General features: G+C 41.2%; 1 protein-coding gene across 6 annotated transcripts in view; it reads left to right on the top strand.

Moving 5' to 3' along the window:
• The window catches only part of Nup205 (nucleoporin 205), a 66,228-nt gene that overhangs the window by 32,026 nt on the left and 12,258 nt on the right, over nt 1-21,944 (top strand). For 3 of the 6 annotated variants that reach the window (XM_005082399.4, XM_005082398.4, XM_021234296.2), the window contains exons 18-34: nt 241-430; nt 1,480-1,600; nt 3,248-3,329; nt 3,747-3,911; nt 4,205-4,329; nt 7,121-7,235; nt 10,044-10,193; nt 10,908-10,979; nt 11,293-11,450; nt 11,996-12,076; nt 12,261-12,452; nt 13,111-13,378; nt 13,473-13,571; nt 17,172-17,320; nt 18,330-18,521; nt 19,319-19,440; nt 21,209-21,347. In XM_005082399.4, the coding sequence (XP_005082456.1) occupies nt 241-430; nt 1,480-1,600; nt 3,248-3,329; nt 3,747-3,911; nt 4,205-4,329; nt 7,121-7,235; nt 10,044-10,193; nt 10,908-10,979; nt 11,293-11,450; nt 11,996-12,076; nt 12,261-12,452; nt 13,111-13,378; nt 13,473-13,571; nt 17,172-17,320; nt 18,330-18,521; nt 19,319-19,440; nt 21,209-21,347 (2,420 nt within the window). Of the gene's footprint in view, nt 1-240; nt 431-1,479; nt 1,601-3,247; nt 3,330-3,746; nt 3,912-4,204; nt 4,330-7,120; nt 7,236-10,043; nt 10,194-10,904; nt 10,980-11,292; nt 11,451-11,995; nt 12,077-12,260; nt 12,453-13,110; nt 13,379-13,472; nt 13,572-17,171; nt 17,321-18,329; nt 18,522-19,318; nt 19,441-21,208; nt 21,348-21,944 lie in introns of all 6 variants that reach the window. The other 3 variants (XM_013122259.3, XM_021234298.2, XM_021234295.2) reach the window with 1 other exon arrangement.

Genomic DNA, 21,944 nt, shown 5'->3' with positions numbered 1-21,944 from the left:
GAAGGTTGAAAACCACTGCCCTAGAGGATCAAGGGAAAGACATGAGAGAACCTAATATCCGAATAGCCTGGGTCACAGAAATAGCTGGTTCTATGTAGGTGAAAGCTACTGTGAAGGTGCTGTTGAAAAGTTTGTAAAAACAAGGGCTTTTTGATATTAAAACTTGCCTTTTAGTTTGTTTTTTCTGCAGCACTATGTTTCCAAGATTCATTTAAGTTCTAACTTCATTTGGGTTCACAGGAAAGAAACACCTGGAAAAAGCAGTTCAGCATTGCCTAGCACTTCTCAATCTTACTCTGCAAAAGGAGACCCTTTTCATGGACCTTCTGAGAGAGAGTCAGCTGCCTCTCATTGTCTCACCTTTGGAACAGCTCTTGCAGGGAATTAATCCCAGAACTAAGAAGGCAGACAATGTGGTTAACATTGCCAGGTAATTTCCATTTGTCAGTAGAGCAAGAGAATGACAGGGATATTCTAGCTTTGATTCTCTCTCTCTTGTTGCATATTAAAACATCACAGATTATTGGTTTTGGCCTGTTTTAATCCTATCTAATTTCATCCCTTTGATTTTAATCACTCTGAGCCTTACCATGTCTTTTCTTCTTTTTCTTCATAGGTCATTCTATATCCTATAAGTTTTAGTTTCAAAATGAGTGTTTGTTTTCTGTAGGGAAACGGAGTGTTTTGGGCGTTGGGGTGGGGATAGTCATCCCTAACATTCTGTTGGTTTGGTGTTGCATAGCTTGTGGAATCAATCCTTCACCTTTGCTTCATACGGTGATCTGTGGAAGTACTTCTGTCCACATACCCTTTTGTGAGGACACAGTCTTGTTGTACCCTTGTCTTAGTTAAGTTTCCCATTGCTGTGATAAAACAATGTGACCAAAAGCAATTTGGGAAGAGTTTTTCATTTTATAGCTCTCTGCTTGCACTCCCATCACTGATGGAAGTCAGGGAGTAACTCAAGGCAGAAATCTGGAGGTAGAACTTTTAATTAGAGGCCATGGAAGAATTCTGCTTGCTGGCCCTGCTCCTCATGGCTTGGTCAGCTTCTTACAGCATCCAGGACCATGCACCCTTGGGTGGTACCGCCCATAGAGCTGGACCCTTCCACATAAACCATCAATCAGGAAAAATCACTGGCTGGCCCATGGCCCAGTCTGGTAGAGACATGTTAGTTGAGATTTCCTCTTCCATAATGATTCTAGCTTGTGTCAGGCTGACATAAAACTAACTAGCATAATCCTTGTTAATCACCGTATCAGACTTGATTTGTGTTTGTGTGTGCCTGCTTGACTCTATGGGCGTCACTGCATATGTATACTGTGGAGGCCAGAGATGAGGGTGGATCCTCTAGAGCTGGAGCAAGCACATGGAAGTGCCGAGAGCCCAACCCGGTCCTCCTCAAATGCTCCTAAGCATTGAGAACAGTGAGAAGCCAGGCTTGGTTACATTGTTCCTCTTTGTTTTCTTCTGAAGGTATCTGTATCATGGGAACAGTAACCCTGAATTGGCATTTGAAAGTGCTAAGATCCTCTGCTGTATCTCTTGCAATTCCAACATTCAGATCAAACTGGTTGGCGATTTCACACATGACCAGGTAACTGATTCTGTTTTTGATGCGTTGTAGTGTCATGATATGTTTGGATGAATTGTATTTTTGTTTGTGGAGTGATCCTCAAAAGAGTGAGTACATTTATAAGGGATAGATGATGAACTAACCATGCACTTGACTGTGATTTGTCTTTGAAGTTAATGCATTTTGTCACAAAGCATCCTCTTCAGTGTGCTCTGTTAACACTCTAGTAGGTGACTATGGAGCCTACAAAATGGCTATTACTCTCAGCGTTTGAATGATTGATCTTGTAGCCACACTGTTTGCTAGCTAACTACCTTTGTTGTTTTGTGGTGATCCACAGTTGTGTTATATTGGCTACTATAGACTGCATTTCTTCTTCCTGAGACCATCCCTGTGTCGCTCCAATGATCCTCCTTGTGGAAAAGTTGACACTATGGGTCTGTGTTCTCTAACAACTCAGATGCTCCCTTTTCTTTGGTTCCTGATAGTTTCTGTTTCTCCTTTTCTCGTTTCAAATGGTGTTATGTGGCCTTGGCTGGCTCAAGATCCCTGTCTCATCCCATGGTGGCTTCGCTGCCTCACTGTCCTTGGTGGGTCGCTGCAGCTGCATCCTGGCTCTGTGTTTTTCCTGTAAATATCCAGTGTCTGTAGGCAGCTGTACTTGATTGAAATCGAGGCCTTTACTGCTTCCTCCTCAGCAGGGTTTTAAAGCAGGAGCCATTTTGTCACTTTGGATGAAATAGATCTTTATTTTGTTTGTTGTTGAAGTCAGCCTACTCTGCATAAAGAAAGCAGATCAAGTGTGGTGCACACCTTCAATCTCAGCCCTCGGTAGGCAGAGGCAGGCAGATCTCTTGAGGATGAGTCTGGATGTGTGGTCCACGTCGGATGAGAAGCTGTGGTCCTTCTCTGTCCTCTCCTCCCAAGTGCTGGGTTACCGGTGCGAGCCACCATGAAGAGCTTTAAATTAAATATAAGTTACCATTACTGATCAGAGCGTACTGTTTTCTGACAGATTTCTTTCCTTCCCTTTTCTTTTTATTTGTTGAGGCAGGGACTCACTATGTAACCTTGGTTGGCCTGGAACTCAGTATGTGGACCAGGCAAGTCTTGAAGGTGTACACCACACTTGGTCTGCTTTCTTTATTCAGAGTAGGCTGACTTCAAATTCAGATCATCCTACCTCAGCTTCTTGATTCCTTGGACTACAACTGCATGGCACTGTGCCTGGTTTAATTATTCATAGAATGAGCTTATGTGTAGCAATCTAAATAGCTAAGTTTTCTTTTAGTTAAAACAACTAAAATCTGAGGGTGGAAGACAGACAGGCAGACATACGTACGTAGTGGTAGTTAAGAGCACTGACTCCTCTTCCAGAAGACCTGGGTTTAAGTCTCAGGATCCACATGGTGTTTGTAACTCCATTTCCAGGGGCTCTGGTGGCTCTCTTTGCTTCCTTGAACACCAGGCATGTTCTTGGTGCACAGACATACATGCAGGCAAAATACCCACACACATAAAATTCAAAACAAAGCAAGCATAAAATCTAAGCACTGGGGCAGATTTGCCTTTGTTTTCACAGGTGGATGGCTGTGGATGTGCCATTTATCGCTGGTTGTCTAATATGTAAAGTTTGTTAACTTGTCATTTTTCTGTGTATGACTTCAGAGTGTGAGCCAGAAGCTGATGGCTGGATTCGTAGAGTGCTTGGATAGTGAAGACACGGAAGATTTTGTACGTGTGGAAGAGGGTATGGCTCTGATGACCCATGTGCTTTTATTTTATATACGTATGTAGTCTAAAGAGAAAAACCTTGAAACACTTTTGATTGTCTGGTACTGATGTAAGAGAAAATGAGAATTTGCTAGAATTTAAGATGGTTTCAATCAAAGCAGTGTGTTGAGCAGTCAAGAATCATGTAGATGTGAGTTTTCGAATACATGCTGCTTTTTGTTTCTGTTTTTTTCCAAGACAGGGTTTTCTCTGTGTAGCTTAGGAGACTGTCCTGGAACTAGCTCTTATAGACTAGGCTGGTCTTGAACTCTGCCTCCCAAGTACTGGGACTAAAGGTGTGCGCCACCACCACCTGGTTTATATGTCTGTATTAAAGTTTGGTGTGCTTACCTTACAGTGATTTGTGATTTTGTTCTATGGTTTCTGTATTCAGGATCAGAATCTGAAAAGAAGGTAGCTGTAATCCGCCATGAAACCAGAATCCACATCTTGAATCTTCTCATCACATCTCTAGAACGCAATCCACCCAATCTTGCTCTCTACTTGTTGGGCTTTGAATTGAAGAAACCTGTCAGTACCACAAATCTACAAGACCCAGGTATAGCTGTACTGAATCATTTCTTACATGTTTGCTGATGTAAGTCGTCATTTATTAAATATTGGGTTCACAGTAGTTCACTTAGAAAATAAGTGACATGTGGAAGGTATTGTGGTCAGACTTTAGGATCAAAGCTGTCTAAACAGATTTAGAGGATTGAGATTTGTAAATATTTCCCGTAGCATGTTCACACTTGAGCTTTTTTTTTTTTTAATTTGACTTTGATAAGTGGAGTCTCAGGTTTGTGATGCAGAATTCCTGAGAAAACTTGGGTTTCTTTTGGTTTCCTGTAGGAGTGTTAGGCTGCCCTCGGACCTGCCTTCATGCCATCTTCAACATCCTGGAGAAAGGGACAGAAGGGAGAACTGGTCCTGTGGCTGTGCAGGAGTATCCTCAGCTGGCTGAGCTGTGCTACCAGGTACGTAGTAGATAATACCTCGAGGAACTGAGCAGAAACTTGAGCAGCTGAGTTCATAGATGAAAGAGTAGCAGTTAGGAGAGAAATAAGTTCATTTAACAGTTTCTCCAGTCTTCATTTATGGATAAAATCCATGAGGCAAAGACATCAAAATCCTATAGAGCTGAAGATGCTGACACTGTGAGAAACAAGAACTATTAGGTGTTTTGATGGATTTTATAAGTGGTGCTGTATTTAAAGTTGCTTTTTGGGGAGGGTCTAGAGTGGGTGTGGGGCAAAAGATCCCTGGTTGCCACCTGTGTCCCCTGGCAGGCTGAGCTAGCTTGGGTAGGCTTTGTGGCTTCTCTGGTGGTGAGTTTTCTGTGTGTGACGTACGTGGATTGCTGAGGCACAGAGTGACAGTACAAGCAGCGCCTTTGAAGAAACATGAAAGGAAGGAAGTCCCGCAGCTGTGGAGATGGCAGGGTCCGATTAGAGTTGCTGGAGAACGTTCCCGTGCTTGTGTCTCATTTCCATTTTACAAGCGTGCTGAGAACTACACTTTGTCATTCTGATGGATTCCTCAGCCGAAGAGTGCTGTGGCTCACATTCCACGGCTTAAAATGTAGGGTTATTCTCTACATAAATGGAGGTGTTTCTCTTATTCTCATGCGTATCCTTGTAATTTTTCAGTATCACTTTTGTTCTCTGTGTTTTCCAAACATTCATACTCCTTTGAATCTGAACTAGATCTTCCTTAACGAGAGATCTGAGGTAATAGAAGCCCAGGGTTACAGAATCTGATATATTTGCAGAAGCAATTGATAAGCTTTGTCATCTAAACCAGGGCAGGTGAGGGTAAATGAAGCCAGGTTTGAGACAAGAAGAGAAGGTGAAAGTGCTCTCTGATCATTTAACCGATTGGTGTTTTGTTTAGCTGACTGGATACCAAAGCTGTCTGACGACGCATCCATATATCTGCAGCAGAAATGTTTGCCCCCCCCTCTCTCTGTCTCTCTCTCTGTCTCTCTCTCTCTCTGTGATTATTGTTTATTTTGTTGAGTTCAGCACACAGATGTTTTTGTGTTCTTTTAAACCTTTCTGTAATTCCTTTTCTCCCCCTTTGGCTATATTTTCTGTGCTATCAAAGTATAATTTACATGTACATTTTCCTACTCTCTTCTAGTGAGAATGTTATTGTTTTGTATTTCTTAAGAACATATTTTTAGGGCCTGAAAGATAGCTTAGCTGGTAAAAGTGCTTCCCAAAAACCTGACAACTGAGTTCAGTCTCTACTTGACACACTTAACCCACACATAAAATTAACAAGTAAAAACCAAAAATAAACATGGATTTCTTTTTTTTCTCCCCCCTGAGACAGGGTTTCTCTGTGGCTTTAGAGACTGTCCTGGAACTAGCTCTTGCAGATCAGGCTGGTCTTGAACTCACAGAGCTCCACTTGGCTCTGCCTCCTGAGTGGTGGGATTAAAGCAGCATGCCACCACCACCTGGTTTTTTAGGCAAGGATTTACAGTTATTTCTTCCTGGCTGTGGCATGGTCTATAAGGTCACTGAATACTGAACTGGCAAGTACTGCACTGTTGCTATTAGTGAAAATTCAGTTGGATTCCTACATTTCCCTGTTGCTACCGTTCTTGTTAACTGGTAAACCTATGGCCTTATTTTATATGCATTTCTGTTAAAAGGATCTTATATACTATGTATTGATGCTCCACTAATGTTCAGTTCAGATGGCAGTGGCACTGTAATCTGGGCTGTGTGGAGTTTACTAACAAGTAGTTTCTCTGAAAGGCAGTTTACCTCGCTGTTTTCTTTGACTTTAGAACTAAATAATACTGTAGAACTATGCTTGGTCCTGTTTTGTTTTATTTGTTTGTGTGCACGAGTGTGGGCACACACATACCCCCACACTAGGATGGAGGTCAGAGGGCATTGGAGCTTTGTTGATCCTGATGAACTGGCGTGAGCTGACAGATGCTATCACTGAACTGTCCAGCCTAAATTTAAAGACCAAGTGATGGGAACAAAGGACCTTGTTGTGGAACATGTGTTGCCTGTGTAAGTCACTGATCTTCTGCTGGAAAGATTGTATGGTTTTATATAAGTTGTCACCAAATTTAGATTCAACTCAAAGGAAGAATAGTGCTGATTTTCCCAAATAGTTAGACAGTTAATGTACTGAGGATGTAACCTAGTCATGAAAGGATTATAGCTAAAATGGATGACCATGAATGAAATACTAGTTTTTTAAAAATTATCTGATAAACAAAGTTGTATGATCCTTTGTGCTTCATTTATTATTTTTATTCTTTTTCAAGACATTGAGCCTGACGTGCAAACTAGCAGACTGGTTCAATCTAGCCTCTCCTCCGTGCGGGATACGACCACAGCTTTGATTATGTTTTGATTTTGGACAGGTTTTGGCAGGTCTTGGAATTTACTCAGTAGGCCAGGCTGGCCTCAGACTCAGAGATCTGCCTGCCTCTGCCTTAAAGGTGTGAGCCACCAACGCCCGGTAATTTATGTACTTTTAAGAGACATATTCTTCTCTTGCTTTCTCCGCTACCTATATTCAGACTAGTAGGCTCAAGCTTTCTGTCTTCTCCAGCTTTCCAAAGAGCTGGGATTGGGTGCTTGGCCACCACAACTCTCTTGAGTATTGTCTTTGTTTTATACATGCGATTAGCCATTTGTTTGGGTTATTTATCCATCTTAATTTTTTACTCACATTTTGTTATCTTAAAATTAGTACAAGATGAACTGACTGAGAGATTTTCTTACATTTCATTAGGTGATATATCAGTTGTGTGCGTGCTCTGATACATCGGGTCCTACTATGAGGTACTTGAGAACCAGCCAGGATTTCTTGTTTTCTCAGCTGCAGCATCTTCCTTTCTCTAACAAAGGTAGGACATTGTATTGCTTTATTACTATAGGAAGAGAACTCTTATCTGAAAGGCTTGGTATAAGAAGTGTTTCGGGGGGGGGGGTGTGCAGGAGGAGGGGAGAGAGAGGGAACTGGGATTGACATGTAAAACAAGCTATTTAAAATTAAAATAATAATAAAGTGTTTCAGAATTTGAACATTTGAATGATTGGTTAAGCCTTTCTCTGGACCTGGGCTTGGGATTTAAGGTACTCTTCCTCAGCTGGGATTATATACCACCATGCCCATTCCAGTCCCTTTTGATTTTGGAGTTTTTCTTACATATGAGGTATCTCGGGGACTGTACCCAGTTCTAAAGACGAAGTTCATGTGTGTGTATGTATAAACCTGATAGGAGTTGCCTAAAGTTAATTTTATCCCATAATTTTAGTCAAGTAGTCTTGATAAAACTTTGAAAAGTAATTTTAGAGGAAATTATAAATCCAGTTTGTTGACATGACTAAGAAGTGTTCTAGCATAATTTAAGTTTTATCAAGATTGTTTTCCTTTTCAAAATAAAAAAACATACATTTAAAAAATGTTTGTATTTTCCCTGCATGTATATCTGTACACCATATGTGTATATGTATGCTTGGTGTTCACTAAGGCCCAAATTCTATCTCTCCAGCCTCTATTATAAATAAATATATTTATGTTTGGGGTGTGTGTGTCTGTGTGTGTGTGTGTCTGTCTGTCTGTCTGTCTGTCTGTCTGTCTGTCTGTCTGTGTGTGTGTCTGTGTGTGTGTGTGTGTGTGTGCATTCACGCAGGCATGCACATGTGTGTTAGAGACAGGGTTTCCCTGTGTAGCCCTAGCTGTCCTGGAACTAGCTTTGTAGACCAGGCTGGCCTCAAACTCAAAGATCCAACCTGCCTCTACCTCCTGCGTGCTGGCATTAAAGGTGTATGCCACCACCCAGCTCTTTATTTTCTTTTGATTAACTATTTACAAATTCTTTTTCTTTACTTGTTTGTGTTAATCTCTTACACATATAGTGGACCTTACTATTTTTTATTACATTTTGCACAACAGCATGCCTGTAGACATTGAAAGACAACTTTCAGGAGGTGGTTCTCTCCTTTTACCTGTGTGTCCCAGGGATCAGTCTCAAGTTATTTGGGCCTGGTGTAGATGCCCTTATCTGCTGAGTCATGTTACATTTAAACCAAGAATGTCCTGAATTTGTGAGCTCAGACTGTTCTTCACTGCCTCTGCCTCCTGAGTAACTGGATCCACAGGCCTGCTCTAGCATACAGACCCGGAGCTTACCTATGTCACCATCATTTTGAAATTGAGGTCCACACATCCTGATAACACATTTCTCTTACTAGTAATTGTCAAATTCCTAATTTACCAATTAGAAAACTGTAACATCCCTGGGAAGTATCTAATTGACAAAACAGTCCTCTGTATTTTCATAATATTCACGTTTTTAATTATGAGATTTTGCTTATATAAAAACATAGAGACTTTAAAGTTTTATACATGGGTAAATCCAAAAGAATAGTTACTGTGTGTCTTGTGTTGCATGTGTTGTAAAGGACTTAGCTTGCTGTGTCTTGGCTGTGGCCTCTGTTGCTGTGCTGCACACCATGACGAAAAGCATGCTGGGAAGGGAAGGGTTGTGTTGTTGTACCAGTGTCAGGTCACACCCTGTCACTGAGAGACGTCAGGGCAGCTGCTCAAGAGCCCTTGAGGAGCGCCGCTTCCTGGCCTGCTCATCTATCCTCTTACCCTATCCAGATCAGGAGTCCACAGTGGGCCAGGCCCCCACATCAGTCTCCAGTTAAGACGGCGCCTCACTCCCCTGCCTACAGCCTGAGCTCTCAGTTGTGGTTCCTTCCTGGATACCTCTTACCTGTGTCAAGTTGGCACAAAGATAAACCAGGACAGACTGACATTTGTTAATATTATTATTTGGTCAGTTATATTTGCATTGTCATCATTTAGGACTTCAGAGCATAGGACCCACCAAGCGTAAAAATAATACTGAGCCAGGAATGATCACGCATGCCTGTAATCCCAGCATTGGGAGGCTGAGGCAGGTGAACTGTGTTCTTTTTTTAAGGATTTGTTTTTAAATTTTCTATGTGTGCATTTACCTTTGTTTTTACATGTACTGTGTGCCTTCAGGAATCCATGGAGGCCAGAAGAGAAGTGTCAGATCCCTTGGAACTTTAGTTCTAGGCAGTTGTGAGTGGCCACATGGGTGCCGGGGACTAAACCAGGGTCCTCTGCAAGAGTAGGAAGTGCTCTTAACTATGGAACCATCTCTCCAACCCCTTTAAATTTCTTTTATATATGGAATTTATAGCCCTAATTATATGTGAAGGCAAGAGCTCTACCAACTATCTTACCATATATCATAAAATTAATGTGAATTTAAGAATGATTTATGGAATAAAATTATGATTGTTTTCATGGATTGTTATATACTTGAAAATTACTTTTAAAGACAAAATATAAAGGGCCATTAATGTTAAATTGTGGCATATTTATAAGATCTTTGTGAAATTACTCTGATAATAAACTTTTTTTTGGAGACAGTGTCTTGCTATATATCTTGTGTTGGGATTAAAGGCATATATAACATCTGGCACTAATAGAAATTTTATTGTTCTTTTCATCTTTCATGGACATAGAATAACTTCTTTTTTCTTTGTATCCTGTTTTGATCATGCATTGCTAAGATGATTACTGTTTCATGAGGAAGTATCTGAAGATTTGTGGACTTTCTGATCTTGCATTACAGCTATGGGAGATGAAATGCTATTTGTTTAAATTCTAGAGTATGAAATCTCTATGCTGAATCAAATGTCGTGGCTCATGAAGACTGCCTCAATAGAACTACGAGTGACTTCTCTGAATCGCCAGCGGTCACATACTCAGAGGCTTCTGCACCTCCTCCTGGATGACATGCCCGTGAAGCCGTACTCAGGTGAGCGCTAGCAGACACTTGGGCTATGGCGTGCTCAGCGCCCTTGATGAGTGCACATCTTAGACTAAAGGTAACACTTTAGACAAAGCTGGTTCTTCCCAGCTCTAGTATAGTTATCCTTAAAACATAAAAATTGCCCCTTGGCCAGGTGTGGTGGCTCATGCCTTTCATTTCCAACACTTGGGTGGCAGAGGCAGGTGGATCTGTGTGAGTTTGAGGCCAGACTGCTGTATGTGTAGTGAGTTCCAGGACACACAGGGCTATGTAGAGAGACTGTTTCAAAAAGAAAACAAACAAAAAAACCAAAAAATGTCTTTTGATGTTATTTTGTTTTCCTCTTAATGCGTTTGCAGTAGTCACATTTTATACAAAATAGTTTGTCTCACTGAGCCAGTATGATCTGTGCTATTTCAATAACTATTATACATGCAAATGAAACATAAGCTCCTTTTTAATCATTTCCTTAGCATGATGGGGTCTTGCCAGTTTTGAAATTCTAATTATCCTCTTCAGAGTTGTGAATGAGTCCCATAGGGATGAAAAAAGTTAGATGCACATTGCTAGTAAATCCTTTTCATATTTGCATCTTAATTATCCATTTACAAAAGGCTCTTTGACCCAGAAGTAAAATTCATTATGTTTGCCATTTCTAAGTAAATGTAATTTCCAAGAGTGTTTTCCTTTTCTGATGTATTGCTATTGGTGCTCCAGCAGATGGTGAAGGAGGGATGGAAGAGGAAACGAGGTCTGTCTCTGGCTTCCTTCATTTTGACACTGCCACGAAAGGTGAAGAAGCCCTTGGGATTGTTGTACGTTCTAGACATACTATACTCCTTGAGACTGCAGGGGAGTTTACACATCCCTATAGATTCTGACCTGCATAGAAAAGCTCTGTAAAGGCTTATTTGTTGTCAGTAGCTAAGGGTTTACAGAGCAGAGGGGAACTACCTTAGCGAGTGGCCATATCAGAAATAAGTCAGATTTGGATTTCAGCAAGATCTTTGGTTTCAGAGAATAGCATGTTCAAAATGAGCTAAGTATGGTGGTTTGTTATTCACTTCAGTGCCTCAAATACAGTTTGTTTACTTCTTTTTTCTAGTACGGCGAAAAATTCTAAGTATTCTTGATTCGATTGACTTCAGTCAGGAGATTCCTGAGCCTTTGCAGCTGGATTTTTTTGACCGTGCTCAGATTGAGCAAGTCATTGCCAACTGTGAGCACAAGAATTTACAGGGGCAGACAGTCTGCAATGTGAAGGTGAGGGTTCTTTTAAAGAGCCTGCAGGGGCTGGGCAGTGGCAGCATACCTTTAATCCCAACACTCAAGAGGAAGGTAGGCAGATCTCTTTGAGTTCGAGGCCAGCCGGGTCTACAGGACAGCCTAAACCCAAAACCCAAAAACAAAAACAAAAACAAAAAAATAGCTTCAGACATCCAGCTATCAGAAAAGTGTGACCATTTTACATATATAATTTCCATTTATTAGCTTATTGGGCTGTTTTGTCTAATGATATTTTCCCATCCAGCTAAGACTACAGAGTTTTTCACCATTTAGTTCTCTACCAGGTGAATGGTAACATCCTCAGTAAAATGAGGAAGGTGTTGAGGCACCCAACATTAAGTTACTGCCTGAGTCCCCTTGGTACTACTGCTCCCTGGGACAAGGGGGGTGGCCTTGGCATTGTTATAGTGTGTGCACAGACACCCGGACCTTTACCAGTTAGGGTGGCTTTTGGTAATTGCTACTTATTATCCTACTGACATCTGATGATACTGTTTTTCTCTTTTTCACTAATTACTTAGCTTCTTCATAGGGTCCTCATAGCTGAAGTCAATGCTCTTCAGGGTATGGCAGCCATAGGACAGAGGCCTCTCCTGATAGAGGTAAGCTGTTTGTACTACTTTTGTGATTTTTACAGTTTTTCTAATAATGAATTTTTGGTCACATAATGAATAAATGTAATTTAAGTGAGTTTTCTGAATAAATGACAGGATTAAAAATAGAAAATTGTTTAACTCAGATACCATTTCCCTGAGTGTTAACCAGTTTGAATACTTATGATTTTAGGAAATCAGCACTATTCTTCAGTATGTTGTAGGAAGAAACAAGTTGCTGCAGGGTCTTCATGCAAAGCGGCATGCTCTGGAATCATGGAGGCAACTGGTAGAGATTATCCTGACGGCTTGTCCTCAGGAGCTCATTCAGGCAGAAGACCGGCAGCTGATTATTCGGGACCTTTTACAAGATCTACATGATAAGGTGATTTACTTCCTGAGTTACTTTATATGACTAAAGACATATATGTGAGTATATAGTATAGGTATATGCATTTGCCTTTAAGCAGATGTAATTTTTTTCTGTTTTTAGATTAGAAACAAAATAGAGTTTATAATATTGATGTGAAAACTTTCCTTGAGAAAGGTAAAGTCTGTACTGTAGGAGCTATGAGGTAGAGTGTTTCAGAATTATCTAGGGAGCTTTGTAAAAATAGACATGGGCAGATCCCACCCCATAACTACTGAGTGTGATCCAAGTAATGAAAACTACATATGTGTATTTCAAAGCAAAAACTGTCTGCATGGAATTCCCATAAGAATTAGTTACACACACTTGTTAAATATTTTTCTTTTGAATAGTTTTCACGTTCTTTTTCTTTTATTTTGGATTTTGGGATTTGGTTTTGTCTTGTTTTTTGAGACAGGGTTTCATGGTGTAGCTCTGACTGTCCTGAAACTTGCTCTGTGACTAGGCTGGCCTCCAACCTGTCTCTGTCTCCCCAGTGCTGGGATTAAAGGCATGTATCACCACTGCCTGTCTTAGTTCCTACTTCTTAAGGTAGTTGAAAGGCCTAGTGTGCGTGAGTCTTGTTCACAGCTCTGATGGAAGCTGGTCTCACTCTGACCCTTTGTACTTTAAGGTGCTGGATGACGAAGCAGCTCAGGAATTAATGCCAGTGGTTGCTGGTGCTGTGTTCACCCTGACCGCTCACCTAAGCCAGGCTGTACGCACGGAACAGAAGCAGCCGCTGGTCTCAGGGCCTGGCGAGGCCCATTATGCTTTCATGCTCGATGGCTCTGTCACCTCCCCTCCTGCAGCAGAGAGCCGGCCAGTGGGCTTTGCTTCCATTGGAGACTCCTCACTTCACATCATATTGAGGAAACTGCTAGACTTCATTTTGAAGACAGGTTTTTCATCTGTATTTTCTCTACATTACGACTCTGTTGTTCCTTCCGTTGATTGCGATAGTTCTCACTTGACTGCATGCTTTTGTCTTCCTAGGTGGTGGTTTCCAACGTGTGAGGACTCACCTGTATGGTTCTCTGCTTTATTACTTACAGATTGCCCAGAGACCAGATGAGCCAGACACATTGGAAGCTGGTAAAGTTGGACTGATTTCTAGCCTAGTCCTTTTTTTTTTCTTTCTTTTTTGGTTTTTCGAGACAGGGTTTCTCTGTATTGTTTTGGAGGCTTCCCTGGAACTAGCTCTGTAGACCAGGCTGGCCTCGAACTCACAGAAATTCGCCTGCCTCTGCCTCCCGAGTGCTGGGATTAGAGGCGTGCGCCACCAACTCTGGGCTAGTCTTTTCTATTTTTAACGATGGTAACTTCTAAAGCCTCAGTCACTTCTTTGTCTTTGGACTCCCCACAGCCACAGTTAGCATGTCTTGACATAAGTTTCTAAGGAAATAACCCTCAGGTAATGTGTAGTTTTCTATACTTGAACTACACTGTACTGTTTGTGAAGTTGCGCGGTGACTCTTCCCCTTGGATTACAGGGTATATCTACTGGAGTATTAAAAAATGACTGTTAATTCTGTAGTAAGGACATAACATTTAAACAGTTTCCTTATTCATAGGCTTAAAATTCTGATATCACAAAAATACCGTATCAAAAGTCTCATTCTTACTTTTCCAGAGGAAGATTTGTGGTAGAATTCCCATATGAAGCAGTATGCAGTTTTAATAGACTTTTTTTAAATGGCCATTTAAAAATAGTCTTACTTAGTGCAAATGCTCATCTATGGTATATGTGTATTTTACACTAGTTTATTTAGGATAAATTCAAGGTAGGGTTTCTTCATTTAAAGCAGTGGTTCTCAACCTTCCTAATGCTTCCACTCTTCCATACATTCTTTATGTGTGGTGACCCCTCAACCATAAAAAAAAAATCATTTTCTTGCTTGTTAAAACTGTAATTATGCTACTCTTACGAATCGAATATAAATATATTTTGGAGATAGGTTTGCCAAAGGGGTATGACTCACAGGTCGAGAACCAGTGATTTGAAGGAAGGCAGGGCCAGAGAGGTAGCTCAGCAATTAAGAACATTGTTGCTCTTTGAGAGTATGTGAGTTCAGATCCTAGCATCCATGTGGTAGGTTGAAACCCATAACTCCAGCTCTGGGGGAATAAAGGTTTTCATGGCTTTTATGGGCACCTGCACACAAGTGTACATAAATAAAAGTAAATCTGAAAGACATTGAAAATACTGAGCTAGGTACAGTGGCAAATCTGAAATCCTGCTCTGGGGAATACATATGAAATTACTTTCAGACAGAAAAAAATGACTGTTTTGTTGGGTATATTTATGAAGCATTTGGAAGACTTCATGTGAAACTGCTTACTTTCTTTTTCTGTTTGGTTTATCAAGGCAAGGTTTCTCTGTGTAGATTTGGCTGTCCTGGAACTTGCTTTGTAGACCAGGCTGGCCTTGAACTCACAGAGATCTGCCTGCCCCTGCCTGAGTGCTGGGATTAAAGGTTTGTGCCACCAGTGCCCATCAACTAATTTTTTTTCTCTTGAGGAAGATTTTTATCTATATTGTATCTGATCCTTCTTAGCCAAGTTATAGGTTTAAATTACCTTTACAATGTATATGATTTTCATTGTTAATTTTGTTTCAGTTAGAACTATTTGCTTTTTATTTTTAGTAATACGTTTTTCAACTAAAATATACTAAGAATTTTTCAGCAGCACCATCTGATAATGGGCTTTCTGTGTTTTCTTCCTTGTGAGTGTATTTCTTTCACACCATCCTTCTGGTGGCTGTCATTCATGCATGGTACCTTAGAAGATAACAACAGCCAATGGTAATTTTATAGAGCCATACGACCTACTTAATATGTGCATGTATGTAGACAGGTTTTTGTCCCTCCCAGTCCCATAGCTGTTTAGTCCCAAATAAACACACAGGCTAATACTAATTATGAACTGGCCAATGGCTAAGGCTTCTTATTGGCTAGCTTTCTCTAAATTATTAACCCATTTCTATGGTTTTGACTTACCAGAGAATGCCCAGACGTCCTACTTTCCCAGTAGCTACATGGTATCTCCTTGGCGACTCACTCTTAGTATTCTTCTTCCTAGCCTTCTAGTGTGGTAACCCCACCTATACTTGCTGCCTGACTACATTCTGCCTGTCCACTAGCTGAAACAATTTTATTCAAGCAACAAGAGAAACAATATTCAGAGCATACAGAAGGACTTCCCCATCATATATATGTTTCCTTTATTTCTTTGTTTTATGTGTCTGGGGTTTTGCCTGGATGTGTATCTGTGTGAGGTGTGTCTTAGGCTAGAACAAGACTCCAGAGCCCTTGGAAGTAGAGTTACACATGGTTGTGAGTTACCATATAGGTACTGGGAGTTAGCCCAAGTCCTCTGGAAGAGCAGTCAGTGCTCTTAACCCCTGAACCATCTTTACAGCCCCTGTGTGCAGGTATTTTTAAGGTCAAGAACAATAGTTTTTTGTTTGTTTGTTTTGTTTTGTTTTTGTTTTTTCTGAGATAGGGTTTCTCTATGGCTTTGGAGGCTGTCCTGAAACTAGCTCTGTAGACCAGGCTAGTCTTGAACTCACAGAGATCTGCCTGCCTCTGCTTCCTGAGTGCGCCACCCCTGCCCAGCAAGAAAAATAGTTTAAAGAACCTTTTTGAACAAATTCTTTTTTAAAAGTATGTTTTGTATTCTTTTAGTCAAAGTGGCAAACACTAGTTAACCACTAGGTGGAGGTCTACAACACACTTAGAACAGTCATCAAGACTCTGTATGGTTCAGGCCAGTTGCAAACTCAGGATCTTGTGCTGAGATCACAAGTGTGTGTTGTGTGCCTGGCTCAAGATGGTAGTTCAGAGTCGGGCATGGTGGTATATGTTAATCCCAGCACTCAAGAGGCAGGTGAATATCAATTAGAGACCCACCTGGTCTACAAAGTGAGTTCTGCAACATAGAAACCCTGCTTGAAAAACAGCAACAACAACAACAAAAAAATGGTAGTTCAGAAACTAAGGAGGAAAATCATAAAATTAGTTTGAAGTAAAAACTGTTACTTTATTTGGTTATGAAAGTTTTACAGGGTTTGCATGACTTTTAATGAAATGTATGTTCACATTACTAATGATAATATATTTAAATTACTCTTAAATGATAAAGCCTTTTAATACTTTAAGTTTTAAGACCCCAGATTAAGCCGGGCGTTGGTGGTGCACGCCTTTAATCCCAGCACTCGGGAGGCAGAGGCAGGGGGATCTCTGTGAGTTCGAGGCCAGCCTGGTCTACAGAGCGAGTTCCAGGACAGCCTCCAAAGCCACAGTGAAACCCTGTCTCGAAAAACCAAAAAAAAAAGACCCCAGATTAAAACTTTCTGTTTTTCTTTTTTGAGGAAGATTTTTATCTATATTGTATCTTTTTCTTCTTAGCCAAATTCTCCAAGATGGCAGTAAACTATAAAATCAAATTGATTAGCAGAGTAATTACAACTTACCAGTTCTCGTAGGGTCCATAATTAAACTTATCTTCTGAAGAGTCATACATTATAAGTATCACTAGTGACATATGCTTTTAAAGTCCATTTGTCTGGATTTGTTTATCTGATCTTTTGTATGCACATAGTAATGGGTTCCTTTTGTTGTTGGATATGAGATACTATTAGTTGCTCAACTGCTTTTTATCGGATTTTCCCCCCTTTTTTAATCCCTGTAGCTAAGAAAACGATGTGGGAAAGGCTCACAGCCCCTGAAGATGTGTTTAGTAAATTACAACGAGAAAACATGGCTATCATTGAAAGTTACGGTGCTGCCCTCATGGAAGTGGTCTGTCGAGACGCTTGCGATGGTCATGAGATTGGAAGGGTAAAATAACAGTTGTTTAGAACTGCTACCGAATAAGTATTGTGCATTTTTGAGGGTTTATATTGAATCAGCTTTTAAAATGTACATTGCATATAGAGAATTATTTTCTATATTATTTTAAAGTGAGTTTGCTCATCTGCTATGAATGTAACATCTGTTTTGTTACTCTGTGTTTTGTTTAGTTTTGTGGAATTTTAACTCAGAATTTCTCCTTAAAATTACCTTTGCTAAGTTTGATGTTTGCAGGTAGAACAACTTGGATAGAAACAACAAAAATACTGCCTGATAGATCTTTGTTCTATCTCCTTACTGAATGTGTTCTGTTTCATATGAGACCTTATGATGGGGGTGGGGTTGCATTTCCCCTTTAGTAAAACATTTGAGCATCCTGCTGACACGCTGAGGAGGAGTTCCTCCCAGTGGAAGATCATTTATTTCAAGGCCATCAGAGAAAAAATAATTAAGAAATAGGATAAAAAATACAAACTAGAGAGCAATCCCTAAATTATGCTTAAAATTTTTAAAGTACTTTTATACATAGAACAACCCCTGGGAGGAAGTAGACCAAAGTGGATTTAACTGTGTTTATTATATTACATCTATTTTTAATACTTTCCTAAGAGTCCTCAAAATAACACATACAAATTTAGAATTAAAGAAAGCTGGAGTTGGAGGGGTGGCTCACCAGTGAAGAGTGCGTACAACAAGTGTTGTTCTTGGAGTGAATCTGAGTTCAGTTCCCTCCTACCACCTGCATCAGGCAGCTCACAATGTCTAATTCCAGTTCCGCTAATCCAGTACCTTTTCTGGCCTTCATGATGCATGTAATCTCATACAGGCATGCACATACATGTTTTCAAAAAATTAGTTTTTCCAAAACAGTCAAATTTTTTTTCATAGATTTTCTTATAAGAAAACGTTCTCAGTACCCCGAGTAAAGGCAGCAGCTGTCTGTGGTTTGGTAGCCATCCACATGTTGGGCTTTGGTTCTGATTCATTCTTCCTTTAGATGCTGGCCCTGGCTCTCCTTGATCGGATTGTCTCTGTGGACAAGCAGCAGCAGTGGCTCCTGTACCTTTCCAACAGTGGTTATTTGAAGGTCCTTGTGGATAGCTTGGTGGAAGATGACCGTACTCTGCAGAGCTTACTGACTCCACAGCCTCCTCTCTTAAAAGCCCTTTATAGCTATGAATCCAAAATGGTAAGCCTTGGTGGACATTGGCATACGGTCAGCAGTCTTCTGTAGGGCGTGGAGATGTGTATTGGAAGGCTGCTGTGCTTACCAGTAGGCCACACCACCGGTGCACCCTGGATATTTCTATTACATAAGCTGTTGTTATTTTAAGAGCTTTACCTCTGGGGCTTTGTGCTGGAAATGTACCTTCAGAGTGTGAAGAGGTGCTGGAATCATCCTGAGAAGGTTTGAGGGTAATACCGTGTTGCCTGGCTGTCACTCAGGTGCTGCTGAGAGTGGCATGAAAGCCACAGCTGATGGGAAGGGAAGGGAACAGCGGTGTCTGCTTTTGTCATTCCCTTCCCTCCACATCTGTTGCTGTGTTTCCACGTTAAGTTTCTCACATAAGTCACAGTAGTGGAAGTCTTACAGTCTTCATCTCTTCATTCATTTTGTTCATAGGTGTTTACTAAATACCTGATATATACCAAGCATGGTATATTAGGTAGTTAAGACACTAGAAGTGAGCACAGCAAACATACCTGACCTGTTGACAGAAACTATATTGGAATTGAATAATTCACGATAATAATAATAATGTACAATATGCAACAATAATACATGTACAGTAATGTAAATGTACAGTATTTACCCCTGAGTTCCCATAAAAAGTCTTGTGAGAAAGGAGGTATAATGTGTCTTTGTAGGCAGCTCAGGATTTCCCCTCATTAGTGATCAATAAGGAATGTGCATGAGTGTCTTGTGTTCCTATGAGGCCCTGGGGCATGGTTTCAGCCCTGAAGTTTCCTTTTGTGACTTTGCAGGCATTTCTCACAAGAGTGGCTAAGTTGCAGCAAGGTGCATTGGAGCTGCTAAGGTCTGGGGTGGTTGTGAGGCTAGCACAGTGCCAGGTGTACGACATGCGCCCAGAGATGGACCCACATGGGTAAGTGTCCACGTGACCCAGCTTGCCTGTGCTGCTAGCAAGGGATTGGGAAGGATAGTGTTCCTGAGGAGCAGGCGGTGTTGTGGACCTTTGCTATGTACTAGTCAGTGTGAGTTGGTAAGGTAATAAAAGTGGGTGGGACCTAATTCTTTCCGTTTCAGGACAATATGGGAGAGAAGGGTGAGGATTGTGTTAGTCTTAGTCTATGAGTTCCATGGTACTTGTTTTCAGTCAGGGTCTTTACAGTACAGTAGTACAGTTAAACCTTGTTGGTTGGTAGGGTAGTACACATCTGCTTGTAAGTCCAGTGCTTGGGAGACTGAGGCAGGAAGATTATAATTTGAGGCTAGCCTGGGCTGTATATCAAGCAAGATAAGAAGGAAAAAAAAAAGAATTAATTTGTTCCATATTTCTGATCCAAATAATTTGGGCAGAATTTCAGGGTTCTTTTTTTCTTCTGGGTTTTAGTGTTTTAGTCACTGCTTACTAGTTTGAAATGATTTTCAAGTTTCAGGGGTGTTTGCTTGTTTATTTTGTTTTCCAAGACAGGGTGTCTCTGTATAACAGCTCTAGGTGTCTTGGAACATCCTTTGCAGACCACTCTGGCCTGGAACTCACAAAGATCCGCCTGCCTCTGCCTCTGAAGTGCTGGGATTAAAGGTGTGCGCCACCACTGCCCAGCCTCAAGTTTTAAGATTTTCGGCAGATGTCAGTTCAATTTGGATATGGAACATTCAGTTTGGTTTTTAAGTTAATTTCACTTATTTGGGGGAGTGTGTCTTACAGGCAGGCACTGCAGTGTGTGTGGAGGTCTGAGAACAACGTTTGGGAGTTGCTTCTCCTTTCCCTGTAGGATTCAGGGATTAAGACTGAGTCTTCCCATGGGCCCTGGTTTTCCCCTCTTCATTCTACAGATGGCAGCATTGTTGGGTAGTCAGTATACCTTCCTAGCAATAAAAATACTGAAGGTGGGTTTAGTTACTGTTTCAACTCAAAATCCATTGCCAAATTAATACCTGAGCTTTTTAGGCTTAACATAGAACCGTGTTGCCTCCGAAGAAGGGAAAGCACTGTCCCCGACCCCCCCCCCCACACTTTTAAAATTTAAAAATTAGAAACAAGCTTGTTCTGCATGTCAATCCCAGTTCATTCTCCATCCCCTCCTCCCCTGCCCCTCATGCATCCCCTACCCCCTATCCTATCCCCTTTCTGCTCCCCAGGGAGGGTGAGGCCTTCCATGGGGGGTCTTCAAAGTCTGTCATATCATTTGGAGCAGGGCCTAGGCCCTTCCTCATGTGTCTAGGCTGAGAGAGTATCCCTCTATGTGGAGTGGGATTCCAAAGTCCATTACTGTACTTGGGATAAATACTGATCCACTATCTGAGGCCCCATAGATTAACCAGACCTCCAAACTGACATCCACATTCAGGGAAGGACTATTTTCATACTGTGTTACAAGTTTTAAACATGGAAGTGAACTATTTTCTCTGTATGTAAAGAGATAGATCTTGGCATAGAATTACTTGTCTGTATGAAGCCTCTTACTTTCTTTTCCATTCTGCTTCTATTCCACTCAACAGCACCCATCTTATTTTGTCTAGAGATTTTAAAATATAAGTGTTTATAGTTTAGCATGTAAATGATGATGAATTTTAGGATCCAGTCTTAAATGTGGTGATTATAGTTTAGCATGCAAATGATGATGAATTGTTAAGACCCTGTCTTAACGCAGTGCTGCTTTCTCCTTGGTTGTTTGAAATGAATCAAGCATGTTTGGCATGCGAGATCCCCCAGTGTTCATCCCAACGCCCGTGGACCGATATCGGCAGATTCTCCTTCCAGCCCTCCAGCTCTGCCAGGTCATCCTCACATCTTGTATGGGCCAGCACTTGCAGGCAGCAGGGCAGGTAAGGTGACCGCTTTGTACAGAAGTCACTAATGCAGAACCCATTGAGAAATGCAGAGATTTTATAGGTAGAAAGCCCGCGTAAAGTCGTGTCCATCCTGCTGTTAGTGGCAAAGCAGAGTATAGAGCACAGTCCCTTGTACTTCACCATGAACTACTCTGGCCAATTTTGTACTCCTGTGTGAAAGGAACCTTATAACTCCTTATTAGAATCCTGAGATGGAAAGCAAGAGATGGAAGTTTGTTCTTGTAGAAAAGCAAGCAGTTGCTGGGTGTTGGTGGCGCACACCTTTAATCCCAGCACTTGGGAGGCAGAGGCAGATGGATCTCTGAGTTCGAGACCAGCCTGGTCTACAGATCGAGTTGCAGGAGAGGCTCCAAAGCAATACAGAGAATCCCTGTCTCGAAAAACCAAAAAGAAGGGAGGGAGGGAGGGAGGGAGGGAGGGAGGGAGGGAGGGACAGACAGAGAGACAGAGAATGCAGTTACTCTGAGAGGAATAAGCTGGCATTTAAGATGCAGTTTAGCCAGAGAGGGTATAGTAGGCATGTGTTAGTTACTTTCCTATTGCTGTTGCAAACATCATGACCAAGGCAAC

The sequence above is a fragment of the Mesocricetus auratus genome, unplaced genomic scaffold (genome assembly GCF_017639785.1).
Source record: "Mesocricetus auratus isolate SY011 unplaced genomic scaffold, BCM_Maur_2.0 Super-Scaffold_100019, whole genome shotgun sequence".
Taxonomy (NCBI): Eukaryota; Metazoa; Chordata; class Mammalia; order Rodentia; family Cricetidae; genus Mesocricetus; species Mesocricetus auratus.
This window is presented reverse-complemented; position numbering and strand designations above follow the sequence as displayed.